Source organism: Vicugna pacos, chromosome 31, assembly GCF_048564905.1.
Source record: "Vicugna pacos chromosome 31, VicPac4, whole genome shotgun sequence".
Lineage (NCBI taxonomy): Eukaryota > Metazoa > Chordata > Mammalia > Artiodactyla > Camelidae > Vicugna > Vicugna pacos.
The window spans coordinates 19,157,398-19,176,081 of NC_133017.1; the positions used below are offsets into that span (position 1 = coordinate 19,157,398).

Sequence of the window (18,684 nt, forward strand, 5' to 3'; positions counted from 1 at the left end):
TGGGTGTTCAAACACAGTTCGGCCAGATCCAATGAACCATCAGTACCGCACACGCCACAGGCTCCTTAAAGGCAATATTCCCCTCACTGAAATCTTCTGGTGCCCTCAAATCAACTCCTCGTTCTGCGTTTGTGAATAAACGAGACCAGCATCCATTCAGTCGGCCCCGTCAGAACTTCAGGCTTGACACTGACCCCACTCCGATGCCACCCACTCCGATGCCAACTCCGAGTCCTGAGCACCTCTGGTTGCTCTGCCCTTTCTCCCCACCCCTGCTGTTCCCACCTAAGTCCAGGCCACCCTCACCTCCTCCCTGTACCCCCACAGCATCTTCGTCACAGGTCTCTCCGTCTCCAGCCCTTCTCCACGCAGCACTCTCTCCACAATTCTGGGATTTCCAAAATCAAACCTAATTAGGTCACCTGCCCTGGTCCCAAGCCCTCTCATGAGATATCTCACTATTGCTCTCTTAAGACAACTCAGTATGTATTTTATTGATTATATTCTAAGGTTCATGGTGCCACCTAAGGTTTCTACTCTCCTTTCCAAGACGGTAGCCCAGGTGCCAGGATAAGTGGGTATGGGTGCTTCGTGGCATTTGGGGAGGGGGGTCCAGCTCCTAGGGAAGCCAAGGACCTCCCTCCTGGTCTCCAGGTGTGGGCCTCCGAGCTCACTGTGTCCCCTCCTTAGACGTCTTGGCTGCGGTGACTCATAACCTGCTCTTACCACAAGGACAGCCCCCAGGTCTGCTGTGACTCAGTGTCCCCAGGTGGGCTGAGCAGGAATCTGCCATAGGATTATATAATACTTTACCTCTTCTCCTGTTGATGGCCGTATGAGCTACGTCCCACTCAGGGGCACGGTGACTAAGCTGTTGTTAAGTATGTACCAAACCACCACCACCACCATCACCCACATAACGCTCTTAACTAGCTCCTCCATAACATGGTTCAAAAGCAACTTCATCCTTCATGATCCGTCTCCGGCCTGGAAACAGACTGCTCAGCCGTCAATCCAGGTACTTACTAGTCCTGTGACCTTGGGCAAGTATTTAACGTCTCCGTGCCTCAGTTTCTTTATGTATGAATATGGATAAAAGTAGTGTGCACCGTATCAGACTACGGTAGACCCGAAACAAAGTCGTGTACATACAGAGCTTCACATCATATGGGTGCAAACTAAGAGCTTGACAAATGCTAGCTTAGTGTAACTGAATGAAATTGCTGGTGACTTGCTGACACTTGACACTGATTGATTAAAAAGGTGATTTCAGATGGTCAATCTAGTATTTCTTTTTCCAGGTTTTTTTTGGGGGGGGATTAGGTTTATTTATTTACTTATGTTTAGAGGAGGCACTGGGGATTGAACCCAGGGCCTCGTGCATGCTAAGCTCGCACTCTACCACTTGAGCTACACCCTCCCCCTCAATCTAACGTTATGACTGCTCCACTTCAGCCCTACCAAGCTCACTTTGCTTTTCAGACACGTTTCTCCACCAACAGTCTTTGCTGGGCGGACTCCTGCTCACCTTCCAGGCTCAGCTAGGACGCAGGAAATCTTGCACATAAACCCCCAGATGGGGCAAGGTGCCGCGCTACGTGCCGCCTTACAGCCTGTGTTTGCTGCTACAGCACGCATCACGCCGGACTGCACTTCATCGCCTGTTTTCCTGCTCATCATCCTAACGAGACCACAGAGACTCTTCGGAGCAGTGGCTGGGTCCCATTTGCTGTCACACCCCCCAGGGCCTGGCCTGCGGTCTGGTATGCAGGTGGTGCTCAGAACATTCAGTCTGGAACGAAGGGCTGCACTTTTCTGCAGTGCTCAGCGAGAGTGACACTTCCAGAAATTTGGGGAACCATCTGAAAATAACCAACATTCCTCCCTGTTCACACCTTAGAAAAGTCAATTCATGACCTGTGACCTAAGGCTTGGCACAGTACTTTCATGAAAAAAAATTATAATAATTTTGGAAACAGTTCTCTCGCTCCAGGACTTCTCAGCAACATGGCAACAGACGTTGTCTAAGGAGGGAGCCATAACACACAGCATTTCTTACCCCTATTCAAGTGGGAAACCCTCTCAGAGATGTCAGAGAGCACCTACTAGCGGGTGTAGAACCTTAGAATTCACAGAACACATTTTTGGGGAAATTCTGATATAGAATGATAAACACCGATCTTGGAAGCCCAGAAAACTTCATTAAAAAAATTTCTTTAGTAGCTATGAATCTTGAAATAAAAATGCCAAATATTTCGTTCTCCAGACCTACGAAGTGCTGTCAAGCACGAGTAAATGTTTTTTTGATGGAAATTATTTCGTCAACCTCCTAATACTTACATTCCTGAGATGACCGGTGTCGGAAGGTAAATCTTATATGACAGTGAGTGACCTCTTCTATAGCAATGGACACCTGCACAATAATAAGGAATTAAGGGTTTATATAAATACAGTACTTTGCCCTCCTAGCTCATTTTATAAAAGGAGGCTCATTTTTGAGTAATTCCTATAGAATGAGATTTGGGGTAGGGTTTCATTCAAAGGAGTCTGAGCTATTTTCAAAAATGAAAGAATCTCAAGAGAAGATCACCCTTACAGTTTATCATAGATTCTGAAAATGGAGACATTACGCATTCCTAGTTCTTTCTCACGTATGAAATAGGAATTATTTCAGAGGGAAAACACAAGTCCTTTCAGGTCTATATGGGACCAGCAAGATGTACACTGATATGGTAGTAATTAGGACCCATAATAGAAGGAAAAGATAAAATACTGGGAACAAGAAAGCTTTTTTTTTTTTTTTTTGCTGCTTACCTATATAGAAGGGGCAGGGGAAACAGATTCATGGGGCAGTGAAAAGAGCAGAGAATTTGCGGCAAATAGTTAAAATATTCCATTTTATAATTATGGCAGGATTATAGACTGGAATATTATGCAAGTTTCTAAAAACAGATATCTAAAGAATTTTTAATGCCTTAAGCAGTTTGAAAAAGGCACCATATACATTTGTATGAATAACATGATTCAAAACCTATAAAGTATATAAAGTTGGGGTAAATGCTTTCTTCTGAATTGAGACATTAGTGAATTTTTTTTTTTAAGTTTTCTAAGGAGCTCACAAGACTTTGAAGATCAGAAAGATCTGATGGAGCCTGGGGTTCAGAAGAAGTGGGCCCCAGTTTAGGCTGTGACTCTAAGTACCCAGAGGGTCTCTGGGAATCACTGAACTTCTCTGAGAGTCAGTTACCTCGACAGCGAAAAGGCAACTCTGTCTGTTTGAGTTGCAGGGCTGCTGAGAGGTTCCCATGAGACGACTGATCTGAAAAGCACTTTGGAGTTTGTAAGACATATATGTAAACTGAAAAGAGGCCCAGAAACCTTGGTGAGAGGCCAAGAAGGGGGGAAAAAAAAAAAAGAAGTTAGGAAACTGCTTGCAGAGTGTGAAAATCTCCATTTGGTTTTGGACCAGCTTGGCAGCCCGTTACATCATCACCGCCACGAGTTTCTCCCTTCAAATTTCAACACATTCGCGAACGAGAATGTTATTTAAGATTCCTGAAGCCTATGAAGGATTAAATGCTCTTATGCAGAATTACGATGGTCAGTTCAGTTCTTACTGCACACCACAGACAGCCCAGCTACAACGTCAGGATAAAGGAGGAATGATTTGGGGGTAAAAAGAAGGAATCTCAAAGAGGTTTATTACATGACCGGGTTTACAAATAGCACAGTCTCACCTTGACAGTCTCATACCAACAGGGCTGCTTGACTTGGTAATAGACCACTGACTTGTACTCGGAAATGCCTTCATATCCAGCTCCGGGATGAATCGCTTTCTTTGGATGGAAAGAACGAGTTAGGAGGGGACAGTATTATCTAGAACAATCTGGGTTCTCCATGTGGCCAGCACACCCCTTACACTGGCAAACATAGGCTGATTCCATCTGGGGGTGAGGAGCACAGAAAGACTGAGTTTCGAAGCACTTTGAGGGTCAACGTGTATAAATGCAGTGGTCGGCAAGGCTCCCAGCACCCCACATCCTCTGTGCTATCACTTTTATTCTCTCTTCCATCCCAGCCATTCTCCTCTTTCTTTCTTCTTTCCTCAGGGAACAGAAGTCGAGTGAGGGTGTCTGGGAGCTGTGGGCAGATGCACCACCGTGTGAGGTCCTGTCTACACTCTGCTTTGAGGACCTGGTGTGTAGGTACGGCATGTTCACTAGAACTTAGGGCTGCGTCTCTTCCTAGAAATGAACCACCTGGTTCAGCAGAGCCAGGTCTCCAGGGGGGCACTTCCAAGCCGGTGAGCAGAGCCATGGAGACGTGCACTTCAGCTCCCAGACCCAAGGGCTCTCCCCAGCGGCACGAGCAAACCACTCCCATCCCGTGGCGACACGGTCTGCTTACGCCCCTACGCAGAATACAACTTGACTTGGTCAGCTGATTCCTTCAAAGTTGATCATACCCATGGGGAAGTGATGGGGTGTGTCCCACTGACTAGAGTGGATTTCAAAGCAGGTAACTGTGGCTCATCCAGGAGGGACCAGAGTCAGCTGAGCCAGTGAAAGCATCCCGTAGCCACCCCTGGCCTATCCTTCTCTTTCTTTCTCTCTCTCTTTTCAAAAAATGTTTTTTCTTTGATGTCAGAATCAAGACTCACTTCTGTTGGAGCAACAGTGCACTGGGAGCCTGGACATCTGTGTCCATTCCTACCATCACCGCTAAGTCCTGTGCTTCCTTGAGAAAACAGCTTCTCCTCTCTGGGCTGCAGTTTCCTGATCACTGAAACTAAAGAGTGTGGCATCTGACCTCAAACCAGGAGCCCTTCCAGTTTCACAGCTCCAGTGGGCACATCTCCGCTCACCCCGCCGGAGGACGTGGCCCCCACATCTCCTGGGGCGGGAATGCCACTTTGCACAAGCCTCAGAGGAACTTATGAGGCTTGAAAGTGACTAAGTAACTTGAAGATGATAAGAAACCACTGCATCAGAAGCGTACACATGACATCCCTGGTGGCCTGAGGTGCTTCTCAGTACTGGAGAACTAAGAGTCTAAAATAAGGGTGTAAGTGAATTTATTAGCAAAACTGGTCATTGCTAATCACAAATTCAACAGGTTTCCTATTTTTTCCTTATGAAACATCAAATGCACGCCACAGAGGAGAACATTCAACATCGGGCCCAAAGTGTTCATTACTGGAAGGGAGTGTGGGAGGGATGCGGGATTGCCGGGGGTGCCACCTACCTCCAGGAGCCTGCCCTCCTCATCATACACAGACATGGTCACCTCCACGTTCTTAGGCGTCTTCTTTTTCCCTTTGTCAAACTCCCCATGGATCAGGGTGACATAAATATCATTGCGAACGTCTCCTGCAACATGACAAGCCAGCCATCCTGTAAGCAGTGCTGAGAGGAGTCATTTTTAACTTTCAGGATGTAACATATAAAGTATAAGTAAAATATGAAATGCTCTGTCTTTGTAATAAAACTACTCATATAGCAGAGGTTTTTATGTGTACTGTTCCCTTTAGCTCACCTCATTCTACCCTTCTGTACATGTCTTTGAAGTATGGTTTAGTGGTCCATCAGGAGATGAATGGATAAAGAGGATGTGGTATGTATACATACACAAAGGAATACTACTCAGCCATAAAGAAGAATGAAATTCTGCCATTTGCAACAACATGGATAGACTTGTAGGGTGTCAGGCCAAGTGAAATATATCAGACAGAGAAAGACAAATACTGATACCACTGGCATGGGGAATCTAAAAAATGAAACAAACCAGTCAATATAACCAAAACGAAACTGAGTCACAGATAAAGAGAACAAACTAGTGGTTACCAATGGGGAGAGGGCAGGGGGGAGGAGCAAGATAAGGGGAGGGGAGTAAGTGGAACTATTACGTATACAATGAATAAGCGACAAGAATATGTTATACAACACTGAGAATACAGCCAGTATTGTATAACTATAGATAGAGTATAACCTTTAAGAAGTGTGAATCGCTTTGTGCATATCTGAAACTTACATTTTTTAATTTTCTTTTTTTTTTTTTTTTTCAGGGAGGAGGTAATTAGGTTTATTTATTTGTTCTTAGAGGAGGTACTGGGGATTGAACCCAGGACCTCGGCATGCTAAGCATGTGCTCTACCAGTTGAGATATCCCCTCCCCCTAGAACATATTTTATGTCAACTACACTGCCATAAAAAATATGTGAGTGATGCTTTATCCACGAGGATATTCACTGTAGTGTTGTTTGTGAAAAAGAAAACTTGGAAGCATCTTCAATTTCCAGTCACAGAAACAGGTGGTTGAATAAATGATGGCACAATAAGATGAAATAATATTCATTTACTCTTTGGAAACTGGACTGAGCACCGGCTGTGTACCAAGCACCGCGTTAGGTGTTTGGGGGACGGTGAGCCGTGCAGCAGCCACGTTCCCACACAGCTACAGTCTGGTGGGCGAGGGAAGCACTATCAGAGAATCACAGGATGAGAAGCATTGTTACAAATGAAGGGGAAAGCCAGGCTCGGCGAAAACAAAACACTAAGTCCCGATCTTGTTTGGAGGGTGTGGGGACTCTTTCCTTTGAGCGAATATTGGAGAAATGAGTGAGAGGGAGTGAGAGCAGCATGTGCAAAGGCCCAGGGGTAGGAGACACATGCCTGAAGTCTTCAAGTGCGGGGGAATCTGGTGTGAGACGAGCTTACAGAGACACACAAGGGACAAGTCTCCCTGAGGCTTGCAGGCCAAGTGAAGAATTTGTATCTTTTTCCTGATTATAAACAGAAATCATTGACATGTTTTTGGCAAGGAAGGAGTGGGACGGAAATCAGGGAGGCATTTATAAAAGCTCCTTCGTGCTACAGCATGGAGAAGAGTACATGAGGGAGAAGGAAAAGAAACAGGAAACCAGTCAGGAAGCAATGGTCGATGTCCATGGAAGTGATGACAGTAGCTATGACTCGGGTGGTGGCAATGGGATGCAGACAAGGAGGTTTCCTCAAGGGAAACCTGGCGGGGCTTCTCCACGAATTTTGTATGGGGTGTAAAGGGAAGGAGGCATCAAGGGTGACTTTCAGGCCTCCTGTCTCTGCAAGGGGGTGGATGAGGGGCGATACTCTTGGAGAAGACACAGGAGAAGAGCCAGGTCTAGATGCACAAGGGTTACACGTTCCAAACGTGGGTTCTGAGTAAGAAATAACCCACTAAAGAGAAGAGTGTACCTGCTAAAGTCCTGAGGCATGAAGTAGTTGGGTTGATGGTAACGGAGTTCAAAGGAGGGGTCCTGGACCTAGAGATCAGGATTTGGAGGCAATGAACACACAGAAGTGATCACCGAGGGAGAGGACAGAAGGGAGAGAGAAAGGGGCCTGTTACGGACTGAACTGTGTCCCTCCCTCCCCGAAAGCCATACGCTGAAGTCCCAAACCCTAGTACCTCTGCATGTGATCGGATTTGGAGACGCCCTTTAAGCAGGTGATCAAGGTCAAATGAGGTCACATGGTAGGTCCTGATCTAATATGACTGGTGTCCTTATAAGAAAAGACTGTGTCACAGATGACACACAGACCGGGGGTGACCGTGTGAGGCCAAAGCAGGAAGGGGGCCTCCTGCAAACCAAGGCGAGAGGCTTCAGAAAAAACAACATCTCAACACCTTGACCTTGGACTTCCAGCCTCCAGAACTGTGAGAGGATAAACCTGTGTCATTTCAGCCTGGCAGCCTGTGGGAACTGGTTATGGCAGCACAAGCTGCCCAACAGGGGCAGAAGGACTGAACACTGAGGAACCCCAACATGCCAAGGTGAGGTTGAAGAAGATGAGGTGGCAAAGGAGTCCCAGGAGAGGCTTCAGGGGAACAAAGAAAAAGAGAAGAGCGTGGGATCACCAGCAATGAGTGGGGAACATTCTAAGGAGGGAGTGGCCAACCGTGTCACGGGCTGCCCAGTGACGATCATTAGGCTAAAAATACCCACTGGACTTAGTGACGCTGTCATCTTTGCTGACTCGAGTGACAGCCATTGTGGATGGAATAGAGTGTGGCTGGCAGGTGGGAAAACAGAACGTCATCACTTCCAAGAACCTCAGCTACAGGGAAAAGGGCAGCAGAGGAACCTGGAGCCTGTTTAAATGGTGATGAGAGGTGAGGGACAATGGTCCAGATCTGTATTTCTCAAACGTGGCCGATGACCAGAACCCTATGGAGGAGCCCTGGTCTTACAAACTGAATCAGAGTCTCCAGAAAAATCTGGGAATCTGTAATTTTAATGTTTCCCAGGTGATCCTAACATGCTGATACCAAAAGCGGCATTTGGGAACCATCGTGGAGACGGTGCTTTATGCCTGTGACAGGCCTGGCGGTCTCTGAATGAACACTGTTGATTAGAAAGAATTTTTCCAGACAGCTGTCAAAGATAAATTCACTTTGCCCAAAAGATAAGCCTCCATATTCGATTTGGTCAGATTTCTGTCTTGCTGTAGCAGTAAGACTGCCTTCAGTTATAAGAATAGCACCATTACTCATTTTTATAAACAAGAAGAAGACAAAACATTTCCCCAGAATGTTGATGAGTATGTGTTAGGGTGAAATGGCTCCGGAAGGGATGAAAAAAGCAGATGGAAAACTACTCTTCATGAGAAAAGGAGAAGATAATCTCCATTCTATGGCTCTTTCATTCATTCATTCCACAGATACTCTCTTTAACACTCACTACGTACAGAAATGTGTTACACCAGGAATTGACACAACATTGTAAACTGACTATATACTTCAACTAAAGAAAAAAATACATGTAAAAAGAAATTTGTGAGGCATCAAGTTATTACTGCTCCTTAATCTCCCAAAGGAGGAATAAGATCTTACAATAGCTAAAGAGAAACTGAGTTTTTAATGCATTGGATAATAGCTCGGTTTTCTAGAATTTTTCTAACATGCCAAAGATTGTTTATTCATACAGTCTATCTATAAAATAAACAACGTATTCATATTTTAATATCTGTAATACATATATTTTATATAAAGTTCCTTGAGGGGATGATTGCCTGTTACCATTATAACGATTAAGAGAGTAAATGGGTTAAACCAGTGAATTCAAGAGAACGCACACGCAGATCACCAACATGTGGTGACAAAAAAGATGAAAGTAAAGCAGGAAACTGCAGAATGTTTACAGTCTTGTCGCCACAAGTACAGTGAGAGCCAGGAACACAGTTGGAGCTCAAGCCAATGGAGCAGAAGGTCCAGCTACATCTGAACTGGGGAGGCACCTCGCCGGAGCTCCCTGGCGAGGAGCACACGATGCTGGTGATGCCATCGTGAGAAGAGCAAATTATGCTCCAGGCAGAGAATTTGAGCTGTGTGGCTCTACTTAACGGGTGGTCTAGGAAAGTACTTCGGAGGGGCTTGCGCAGAACACGGAGAGAACGCAAAGAGAAATTTCTGAGTTACTTTTAAAAGCATTAACTTGGGCTTTTCCACTTGGCAGTTTTTTAAGGTATGGAAACCCTGTCTGTATTTCCCACTGTCTTGGTATCACTGAATGCAAATAACGAAATCTTATGGCTCCAAGATTCCCATGAGAAGTAACTGCTGCCTGGAAGGCAGTCCTCCAGGACACAGAACAGGTGAGTCAAGCACAGTGTTTACCTGGAAGGATTATTTCCGGAAAGCCCATTTTCCGGGCAATCGCTGTTGATCTATCCACCAAGTGTGAAAAGTTTTTCTGAACCTGCGTGAGGTCACCCGGCAATAGCTTCAAGGACACCCAGAGTCCTTGAAAGAAATAAAAGATAAACTTTCAGTTCTTTGTTAGGATCTATATAATAAATGCACATACAAACGCTGAGAAAAATAAAGGCGTGGTATTGATACACAGACACATTATTATAAAGATGTAAATTCTCTCCCAGTTAACTTAGAATTTTAATGACACTCCCAACAAAATCACAGGACTTCTTTAAGAATTTGAGAGATGTGAACAGATGTTTATATAGCCCCCATGAGATACCAAAATACTGTAAAGTTATAGTAAATGTGATATTAGTAGTAGAAAAGATATATAAACCAATGGAAACAATGAAATCAAGTAAAATTATATATAGCAATTAAACATACACAAAAAGAGACATAACAAATCATAAAAAATGGAACAACAATTTCAGACATGTGCCGGGATAATTTTCTACCTACTCAGGACAGAATTAATCTAATCTCTCACCACACATTTTCACAAAAATAAATTCCTAATACAACAGAAAAAAAGATAGGAAATTAAAAGAAAAATAAGTGTACAGCTATTAAATCTCTGAGAACGAATCATTTTTCTAAATAGAAAAACAAATGCAGAAATCATAAAAGCAAGAGTTATCTATACAAACTGAAATTTTGATATTCATAAAAAAGTACAAGGCACAGTTCACATGCCTATAAAAGGCCTGGTGAAATCCTTGTAAGAAATTATGAATTTATACTCATTAGAAGAAAACCCTTAAGATCCTCACAAATGAACAGTACGTGAATAGACAACCCACATGGAAGTACAAGAAGTTTATAAATATTTGACAAACCAGAAATTGAGATGCATGCGTCCTAAACACGACAGGTTGTTACGTTCATTAAACAAAGAGCTCACAAAAACTGAGAAGGAAAACTTGAGAAACAAATACATATGAGGGCTAGAGAATTCAACATCAAGTTGTTTCTTAAAATTTGAGAGCGCTTTGGAAGTCAACTTTTCCCCTTTCAAACAGGTAAAGATTTTTAAACATCAGTTTGCAAAGCAGGCAGATGGGAATTAGTGCCCACTGGAAGAAACCTATGAGAAGCTTCTGGCAATATGTTTATGGCCAGGTTAAAGCTTGTTCCCATCATTTGACCCAGAAATCCTACTTCTGGAATTTTCTTAGGGAGGCAGTCCTAAATACAGTGACAAACTACAATGGTGACAAATTAGGAAGGACTTAAATATTTACATAGGGGATTCCATGCTCTGGGGAAAAAAAAAAAAAAATCCAAGCAATGGAATATTACACAGCCATGAAATTTTTTAATGAACAGCATGAAAACATTTGAAAAGTGTTTTGTTCAGAAGGGAGAGGAGGAATGGTATTTCTTTCAATTTTGTTAAAAAAAATTTATACATCCACAGCAATCTATTTAGTGTAAGAGTCTTGTACTCTAACAAATGACATCCTTAGACGAGGAATTCCAAAACAACAGAAAACACACTGAGTTATTTACTTTCAAATTCTCTGATGCCTCACATGTGTTCCTAACTCAGGATCAGAGACTACGTGGCAAACTAAATATGCTAAAAATGTGTTTAATTGCTTCCACTTTGGAAGACAATTACAGAGTAGTATTAAAAAAAAGATTCAATCTTCAAAATTATTCCCAAATCATCATCATCTTGGTATTTGAATTTTAACACTCGAATTATTTTCCATTTCTATTTGAATTATAAATACACTTTCAATTAGCAGAACTCCTCTTCATTAAAGCTATGTCAACAAAATGATATACAGAGGCGCTAAAAACAACGAAAAAAGTTTTGCTGGATAACCCACTATTTTATATTAATACATATTCATTTGCATCCCTTTGGTCTCCTTCTCAATTAGAGGCAATGGAAGGCAATAAACATATTCAGAGAGTGGAACATAATCATCCTTATAACTCTTTTTCTTTGTGCATTTACCTAGAGACAGCACTGGGATTGTGGGGCAGACAAGAGTGAGGAAAGACTCACAGGGAAAGAATTTGTTCTACAGAATTGACAAAATACACCTGCGGTCCAACTCCAGGCTCTTTTTTCTCCACTGCCTTCAGCAGGAAGCTGAGGCGGACAGTCCCCAGCACGGTCTGTTTTATTGCAGAGGAAGATAATGAATGGGCCAGAGTCCAAGGACTCAGCTCGGAACGCCACCCCTCCCCTCCCAGAGGCCCCTCCCAGCTCAGTCCACAGGGCGGTGTACCTTGTCCTTTGTGATTCACTTCCTTGGCTGCGATCACTTTATTCAAGACTGAAGTCAGTGGCTCATTCTCTCCAATCACGTGGGATGTTATCAGGGGCGACATGATTAGCTGCCTCTGCCGGATGTAGGTTTCCATTGCAATTCTGGGAAAGCCAGAAATGATTGGTAAGGCAAAAAGAGGACCCCTCTGTAGCACAGCCTCAGATAGTGGTGGGTCCGACAAGAATAATTTGGAAATATAAACACTAAACGAGGCAGGTGAGTATAGCTCAGTGGTAGAGTGTGTACTTAGCACACATGAGGTCCTGGGTTCAATCCCCAGTACCTCCATTAAAAAAATTTCTTTTTAAAAAATAAACACTACACGAACCTAATCACAGGACACTTTCTATCTTTCTTTTACTTTCCCACCCTGTACCTATATCTTAGACACCGAATTCATCTTGAGATAACCTAGGGGGAAAAGAAAAAAAAAAAACCAAGAACAAACAAAACTGATGGCCACATGTTAACAACTAAAACTGAGGCAACGCCTGACGCACTTTACAAGGTGGGAGAGGCTGCGGTATTGGAGTCAGAAGGACGGGGAAGGGACAGGAGACCCAGTTCTTCTTCTACTGGACAGTGAGCTCTTCCAGAGTGGGCCCTCTGGGCCTCAGTTTCCTCATCCACAAGGAAACGGGCCTGGATCATGAGCCTTGAAGGCCCCCATCCTGTGCCAACTCTCAACGTACACGAGCAGGACATATGCAGCGGCTCCCAGATGTTCTTAGATTCCAACGTGACGACAAACTGTATTTAGGGTTGTAATGGCACAGACAGCGGCAAACAAGCGTCACTTTAATGATCACATCGGGCTGAGGCTCATACGGGGTGATCAAAGAGCCCAACACAGCCCCCATTCTGCTGTAAGCAGCATTATCAGTGACCGAGGATCAGCCTGGTGCAGGACAATGGTCTCCAGTCTTCTCTGCTGTGGTTCTGTTCTCCGCCCAGGACACACAGGCCAGCTTTCTCTGCAGGGCTCCGATCTGCACCCTGACAATAAGCGGGAGAGCACACTGCAAGATGTTACTGGAACGTGGGACTGTGACAGTCTGAATTGTTTTCCAACGACTCTCAGACGGACTCGCAGGATACACACACAAAACTCCCCCAGGAAAATCACTATAAAGTTTTGAGCTAAGTTATGAAAGCATCTGCTGTCAATCGTAGGAGTTAAACCCCAGAGGCTGTGATTTGCACCGTGAGAGCTTTACTGTGGCTGCTGGCTGCCCTGTGAGTGGTAATCAAATTAGGGCTGGGCTCCGCGGAGACTCAAAGCATGTATTATTATCCGGTGGAGATGATCTGAGGGCTCACTGTTCCAGCAAGGCTGTCAGACAAGAGCTGGTTCCAAAAGCAAGCAGGGAGGCACGTAACCAAAGGAAAAAACTCACAGCAGAAGTGAAACAAACATATAAAAGAAACACATCTGAGACAATGCGTATCTATAATGCTATTCTTATTCCATATATACTTACAATATTATTTTTATGGAGCAGAATAACTTTCATACCCATGAATGCTGCCCCTATTATTTACATATACATCTGTAATATTATATATCAGATTATTATAAAATATTCCATAACTTTCACATCCATGATGTTGCTCTTATTACATATACATATATAACATATTTTATACATAATACATATATACGCTATATATGGATATATAATAGAAACAACATTCATGGATATAAAAGTTATTTATGTTTTCTCGTAAGTATAATATATTTATATTTCATGTATTTATATATTCATATTTATGCTATGTATTTTATTTAATATTTATATAAGCTATAATATGTTTAAAATCATTTCATTCAATATAGTAATATCAAAGTATAATATATTTTAATATATATTTACTTGATATATTTAAATCCATATGTACGTATTTATTCTGGGAGCAGCATCCATGAACTTGAAAGTTACATCATAGTTCATACCAGCACTGAGCTACAAAAAATACTGACCTCACCATTTTCTTGGAGGGTCAGTATATAGGTGGTAGGATACTGGGTAAGTATATACTTTTTAAAAACTTAATAGCAGCTTCTGGATGAAGGGGAGAACTATTTAGCATAAGCTGTTTGTACTGTGATATTTAGGAATGGGTCCAAAGGTGCTGGACTTTAAATTGAAAGACAAAGATTCCCATATTTTAAATAAAATTATATACAAAATATATTTATTGTAGAAAAAAATAGAAAACAGAGTTCAACAAAAAAAGGGGCAAAATCTCCCAGTTACATCCACATATAATCACTGTTAATTACGGAGTATATTCTTTGAAATTTCTAAATTTTACGGCTTTCATGCACTGTAATAATTTGTATGCTTATGATTAATGTTTCTTTACACCCACCAAATGCTGGATATCATATATATTTTAAAAACTTGGCCAACCCAAAAACTAAACCCCATTGTTTAGTTTGCCTTTCATTGATTCTGAATGAATTTATCGGCCATTTCTTTGTATGTTTCCTTTTTACGTCCTTATGAACGCTTCCATTAATTCCTTATCTATTAAGAACACTTATCCTTTTTCATACACATGGCAAAGATTTTACTACATTTTTTTCTACGTGTAAGTTGTTTATGAGTTTTGTGCAGTTAAACCTACCAATGTTTCTTTCTCAGTTGAATCTTTGGCGTCTGACTCAGAAAGGCCTCCCGCATGTAACTAACATGTAAAACTCTCATTTTCCCATAGTTCCTCAAGGTTTGGCTCTTACACGTGTCATCATCCAGAATTTACAATGTTAAGTTGTGAGATGAGGCTTTAATTTATGTTTCTTAAATGGTTAGCTAATTTTCTCAATGTTTTTTTACAAAGTTTATCTTTCCCCATTGATTTTAAATTAATTTTTAAAAAATCATATATTACTTATTAGTTAATAAAATTCTGTGTTAATTCAAATAGCCTCGGGCTGGTTTTGGGAAAGCTGAGTTTGTCACACTGATCTGTTATGGTGGCTGCAGGGTGACCAAGACAATCATCTTCTCTGATGGACAAGACAGCCCTGTTGGGAGTCAGATCCAGCACTGTCCCCATCACTTGTGCGAGGTAAGTGGCACACGGCTGCTGGAGCCAGCCACGATGTTGACACGCATGCTCCTTTAGAGTTACGGGGGATGAAAGTCGTTCTCCATCAGCCCCGCAGTGGCCCACCCAGGGCTCCCGCTCCTGAAGCTCAGTAAGGGGAACTCAGCACAATTCCGCAGGGAATCCTTCCACGTACCCCTGGGCTGGCTTTCTTCCACTTGCAGGAACCCAAGGATGAGATCACCCTTCACTCTCGCATCTCTACACCCCTGTTACTCAAAGTGTGGTCCCCAGACCTGCAGCAGCAGCATCCCCTGGAAACTTGTTAGATGCAGACTCCAGGCCTACTGGATGGTGTTTGCACTCCAGCAAGATCCCAGGGGGTTCATATGCAGGTTACAGTCTGAGAAGCCCTGCTGATTCCTTGTCTTCCGTGACACCTGTTCCCTACGACAAAGTCCAGCTAGACTGGCATTTCTGGCACTTAAATGGTACCAACCTTTGGTAGATTTGCCCCTTATGTTCCTTTGGTCATTTCTGTAGAATCACGCAAGTTCAGTTCACCCTCTTAAATTGGTGTCTAGTAGGAAGGACTCTGAATAACACCTTCTGTCGGCTCCTCTCAAACAACCTGGCTCTGTGCTAACGCGCCACCCAAAGGCCTCACCCAGGTCTCAAGTCACCCAGGATAAGTGCCCAAGGAGTTTACTTACTGCTGAAAGGGAATAAAATGTTGCTTTTCTTCATCATCCACTTTGCCATGTATGATATCGGTAATATCCATCACTAGGAAAAAGAGAAACTTAATTAAAGATACTAATTGCTTCAGGCCCCAGTGAGTAAGTATGGAATATTACAGTATCAGCGACCGCAGAACGCTGCAGGGAGAAAGATGGCAAGCAGGGACGTTTCTTTCATTTCTTCACCACCAGTGACTCCCGGTGTGCCCACGCCCCGCCGAGCAGGACAGCAATTCATCAGGAGCTCAGGCCGGCGCGTGAGGGTTCGCAGATCAACCCTGCAGACCACGCCCCTTTAAAAAATTCTGCTAAACCAAGTTACTGAATTCTTGAGTAACTTGACACTGACACTCTGTAGTAAGCCTGAGTGCAAAGGCAAGGGAACACATATCTTTGGCAGGAGTGTCAACAGAATAAAAGATCTGGGAGAGGAACTTAAGACTTGAAGTGGTCCACTGTCCCTCTGACATCTGCTCACCTGGGGTCCATATAAACGAAGGGCAGGCAGGACACGAGCAGAGCAGACCAGGGGATCACACAGGGATCTGCTCCTTCGTGCATAAGAAGAGCAATGCAGAAAGCACTGGTCTAACCCTACCACGCGTGCTAGCTTATTTATACCAATATTATTAGTCCTACTTTAAGAGATGAGGAAACTGACCACAGGAAAGGCAGGCAGTGCTCCCTAGATCAGAAGTTTAAGGTGAAAAAGCCAGGGTATGAACCCAACAGCGATTACAAGGCCAAACCATTTAACCTAACCATGCCTACTGCCCAGAGAATGGATAAGAGGCCCACTCACTCTACAGCTGCTGAACTTAGAGGACTCATGGCAAGAGGCCATCCCTTCATTAATAAATTACCATCTGGCCATAAAACACACGCCAGTCATCCCCTCCCCCAGGTAACCCGTTGGGAGATTAGAAGAAGTACTGACAGAATGCAGTACTATTCAGCCATAAAAAGAATGAAATTTTGCCATTGGCAGTAACTTGGATGGACTCGGAGGGTCTCAGGCTAAGTGAAGTAAGTCAGCCTCACCATCCACCTGACCCACAGGTCGGCCCTGACAACACGGAGTGTCTGGGCCCTCGTCCCAGGAGCAGAATTATGGCCTTCCATTGATGGCTTTCAAAACCACTTCGTGACCAACTGTCAGCGTAAGACCGAAAAATATACGTCCTCAATTTAACAAACTCCAGATGAGAACAGAGGGCCTCTTGGCAGGTTAGGGAGTCTGATTCAAGACAAGAACCCTCCCTGAAAGCAGTTACAAACACAACGTTGCCTCTGAAGAGGAAATTTCCTAGACAGGCAAACCGCCTTCCAGGGAGAATTCTATTTGATTGAAATCAGTATGCGGCCGCAGGCAGGCAGGCAGGGAAGATCCAACGGTCCCACGGAGGCTTTACGGAGAGGGCCTGCTGTGCGCAAGACACAGTGCTGGGCAGCCAGGGAGAGACAAAGCAGGGGACACAGGACCCACGAGACGCTCGCTGGCCATTCCAGGCAGTAAATGCTGTGTGTCTGATACTGATGTTGACGACCAAACCCAGCTCGTGCTGTCTCGGGGCCTCCCTCCCTCTTCTTTCTTTAATTTTTGTGTTATTGTGGAAAAATATACATAACATAAAATTGACCATTTTGACATTTTTAAATGCACCGTGCAGTGGCATTGGGAACAGTCACGTGGCTATGCAGCCATCACCACCCCCACCTCCAGATGCTTGCATCTTCCCAAAGGGAACCTCTACCCGTTGAACACTGACTCCCCACTGCCCCTCTCCCCGGTCCCTGGGCCCCACTGCTCTACTTTGTCTCTGTGCATGTGACCACTCTAGACCCCTTCTATAAGGGGCATTGTACAGTATTTGTCTTTTTTGTGACTGGCTTATTTCACTTCACATAATATGCTCAAGGTTCCTTCCGGTTGCAGCATACGACTGAATTTCCACCCTTTTTAAGGCTGAATGACATCCCGTTTTGCGGACATACCATTTCATTATCCACTCGTCCATCAACAGACAGCTGGGTTGCTTCGACCTTGTGGCTACTGTGAACAATGCTGTTGTGAACATGGGTGTACAAATATCTCTGAGACCCTGCTCTTAATCCTTTTGGGGGTACAGAAGGGGAATTACTGGATCCCAAGTTCTACGTTTAACTTTTTGAGGACCTACCGCACTGTTTTCCACAGCGGCTGCATCATATTACATTCTACATCCATCTCGCGGTCTTTCCGTACCTGCTACCCCAAAGGGTCTTCGGAGTCCACAGGTGTGCTTTTTGCCTTCCTTGAGCTCCATGTGGCCGACCCGGACAATTTGGCACACGAGGCTGATGCGAGGCCGGATGAGGTCTGTGCTGCTGAGGTCCTAACGGGGCAGAGAGCACAGGGAGGGGGTCACACCGCGTCACCCTGCCACCTGCACTTTTCACTTCTTTTCTCTCTCCACTCTGTAACACAACACCCTTCAGAGCACACTTCCTCCTGCTGAAATATCAGGACGACTCCTCTCTTCCTCGACCCACCCAAGATTATCGATTCAAGGCATCAGAGGAAAATGACTGGATTCAAAAAAGGAATTAAAAAAGAATTCCTCAGCTCTTACTTCAAATTTATAAATCAGATCGTGTTCAATCTCACGTCTCTGGTTCACGCAGGGTACTTAAAAATCGAGTTGTTGCTACTTTCCACCCTGCCAGGGCGCATCTGAGCAACCAACGCCTTTCAGTGTCAAATGAAATTAAAACTTCCGAGACACTGACGTTTACTAGGTATCCACACATGCTGGTGATGTTTCATTTCATCTTCCAAATAATCCTGTGGGGCAACTACAACCCAGAAATTCACATGCACTGCTTTC

At 43.9% G+C, this 18,684-nt stretch overlaps 1 protein-coding gene across 2 annotated transcripts in view; it reads right to left on the reverse strand.

Moving 5' to 3' along the window:
• The window catches only part of DOCK5 (dedicator of cytokinesis 5), a 176,294-nt gene that overhangs the window by 71,802 nt on the left and 85,808 nt on the right, over positions 1-18,684 (reverse strand). For both annotated transcript variants that reach the window (XM_072952781.1, XM_072952782.1), the window contains 7 exons: positions 18,063-18,192; positions 15,791-15,863; positions 11,982-12,124; positions 9,655-9,780; positions 5,245-5,369; positions 3,738-3,836; positions 2,341-2,413 (listed from right to left, as the gene is read on the reverse strand). In XM_072952781.1, coding sequence (XP_072808882.1) covers positions 2,341-2,413; positions 3,738-3,836; positions 5,245-5,369; positions 9,655-9,780; positions 11,982-12,124; positions 15,791-15,863; positions 18,063-18,192 — 769 coding nt within the window. The remainder of the gene's footprint in view (positions 1-2,340; positions 2,414-3,737; positions 3,837-5,244; positions 5,370-9,654; positions 9,781-11,981; positions 12,125-15,790; positions 15,864-18,062; positions 18,193-18,684) is intronic.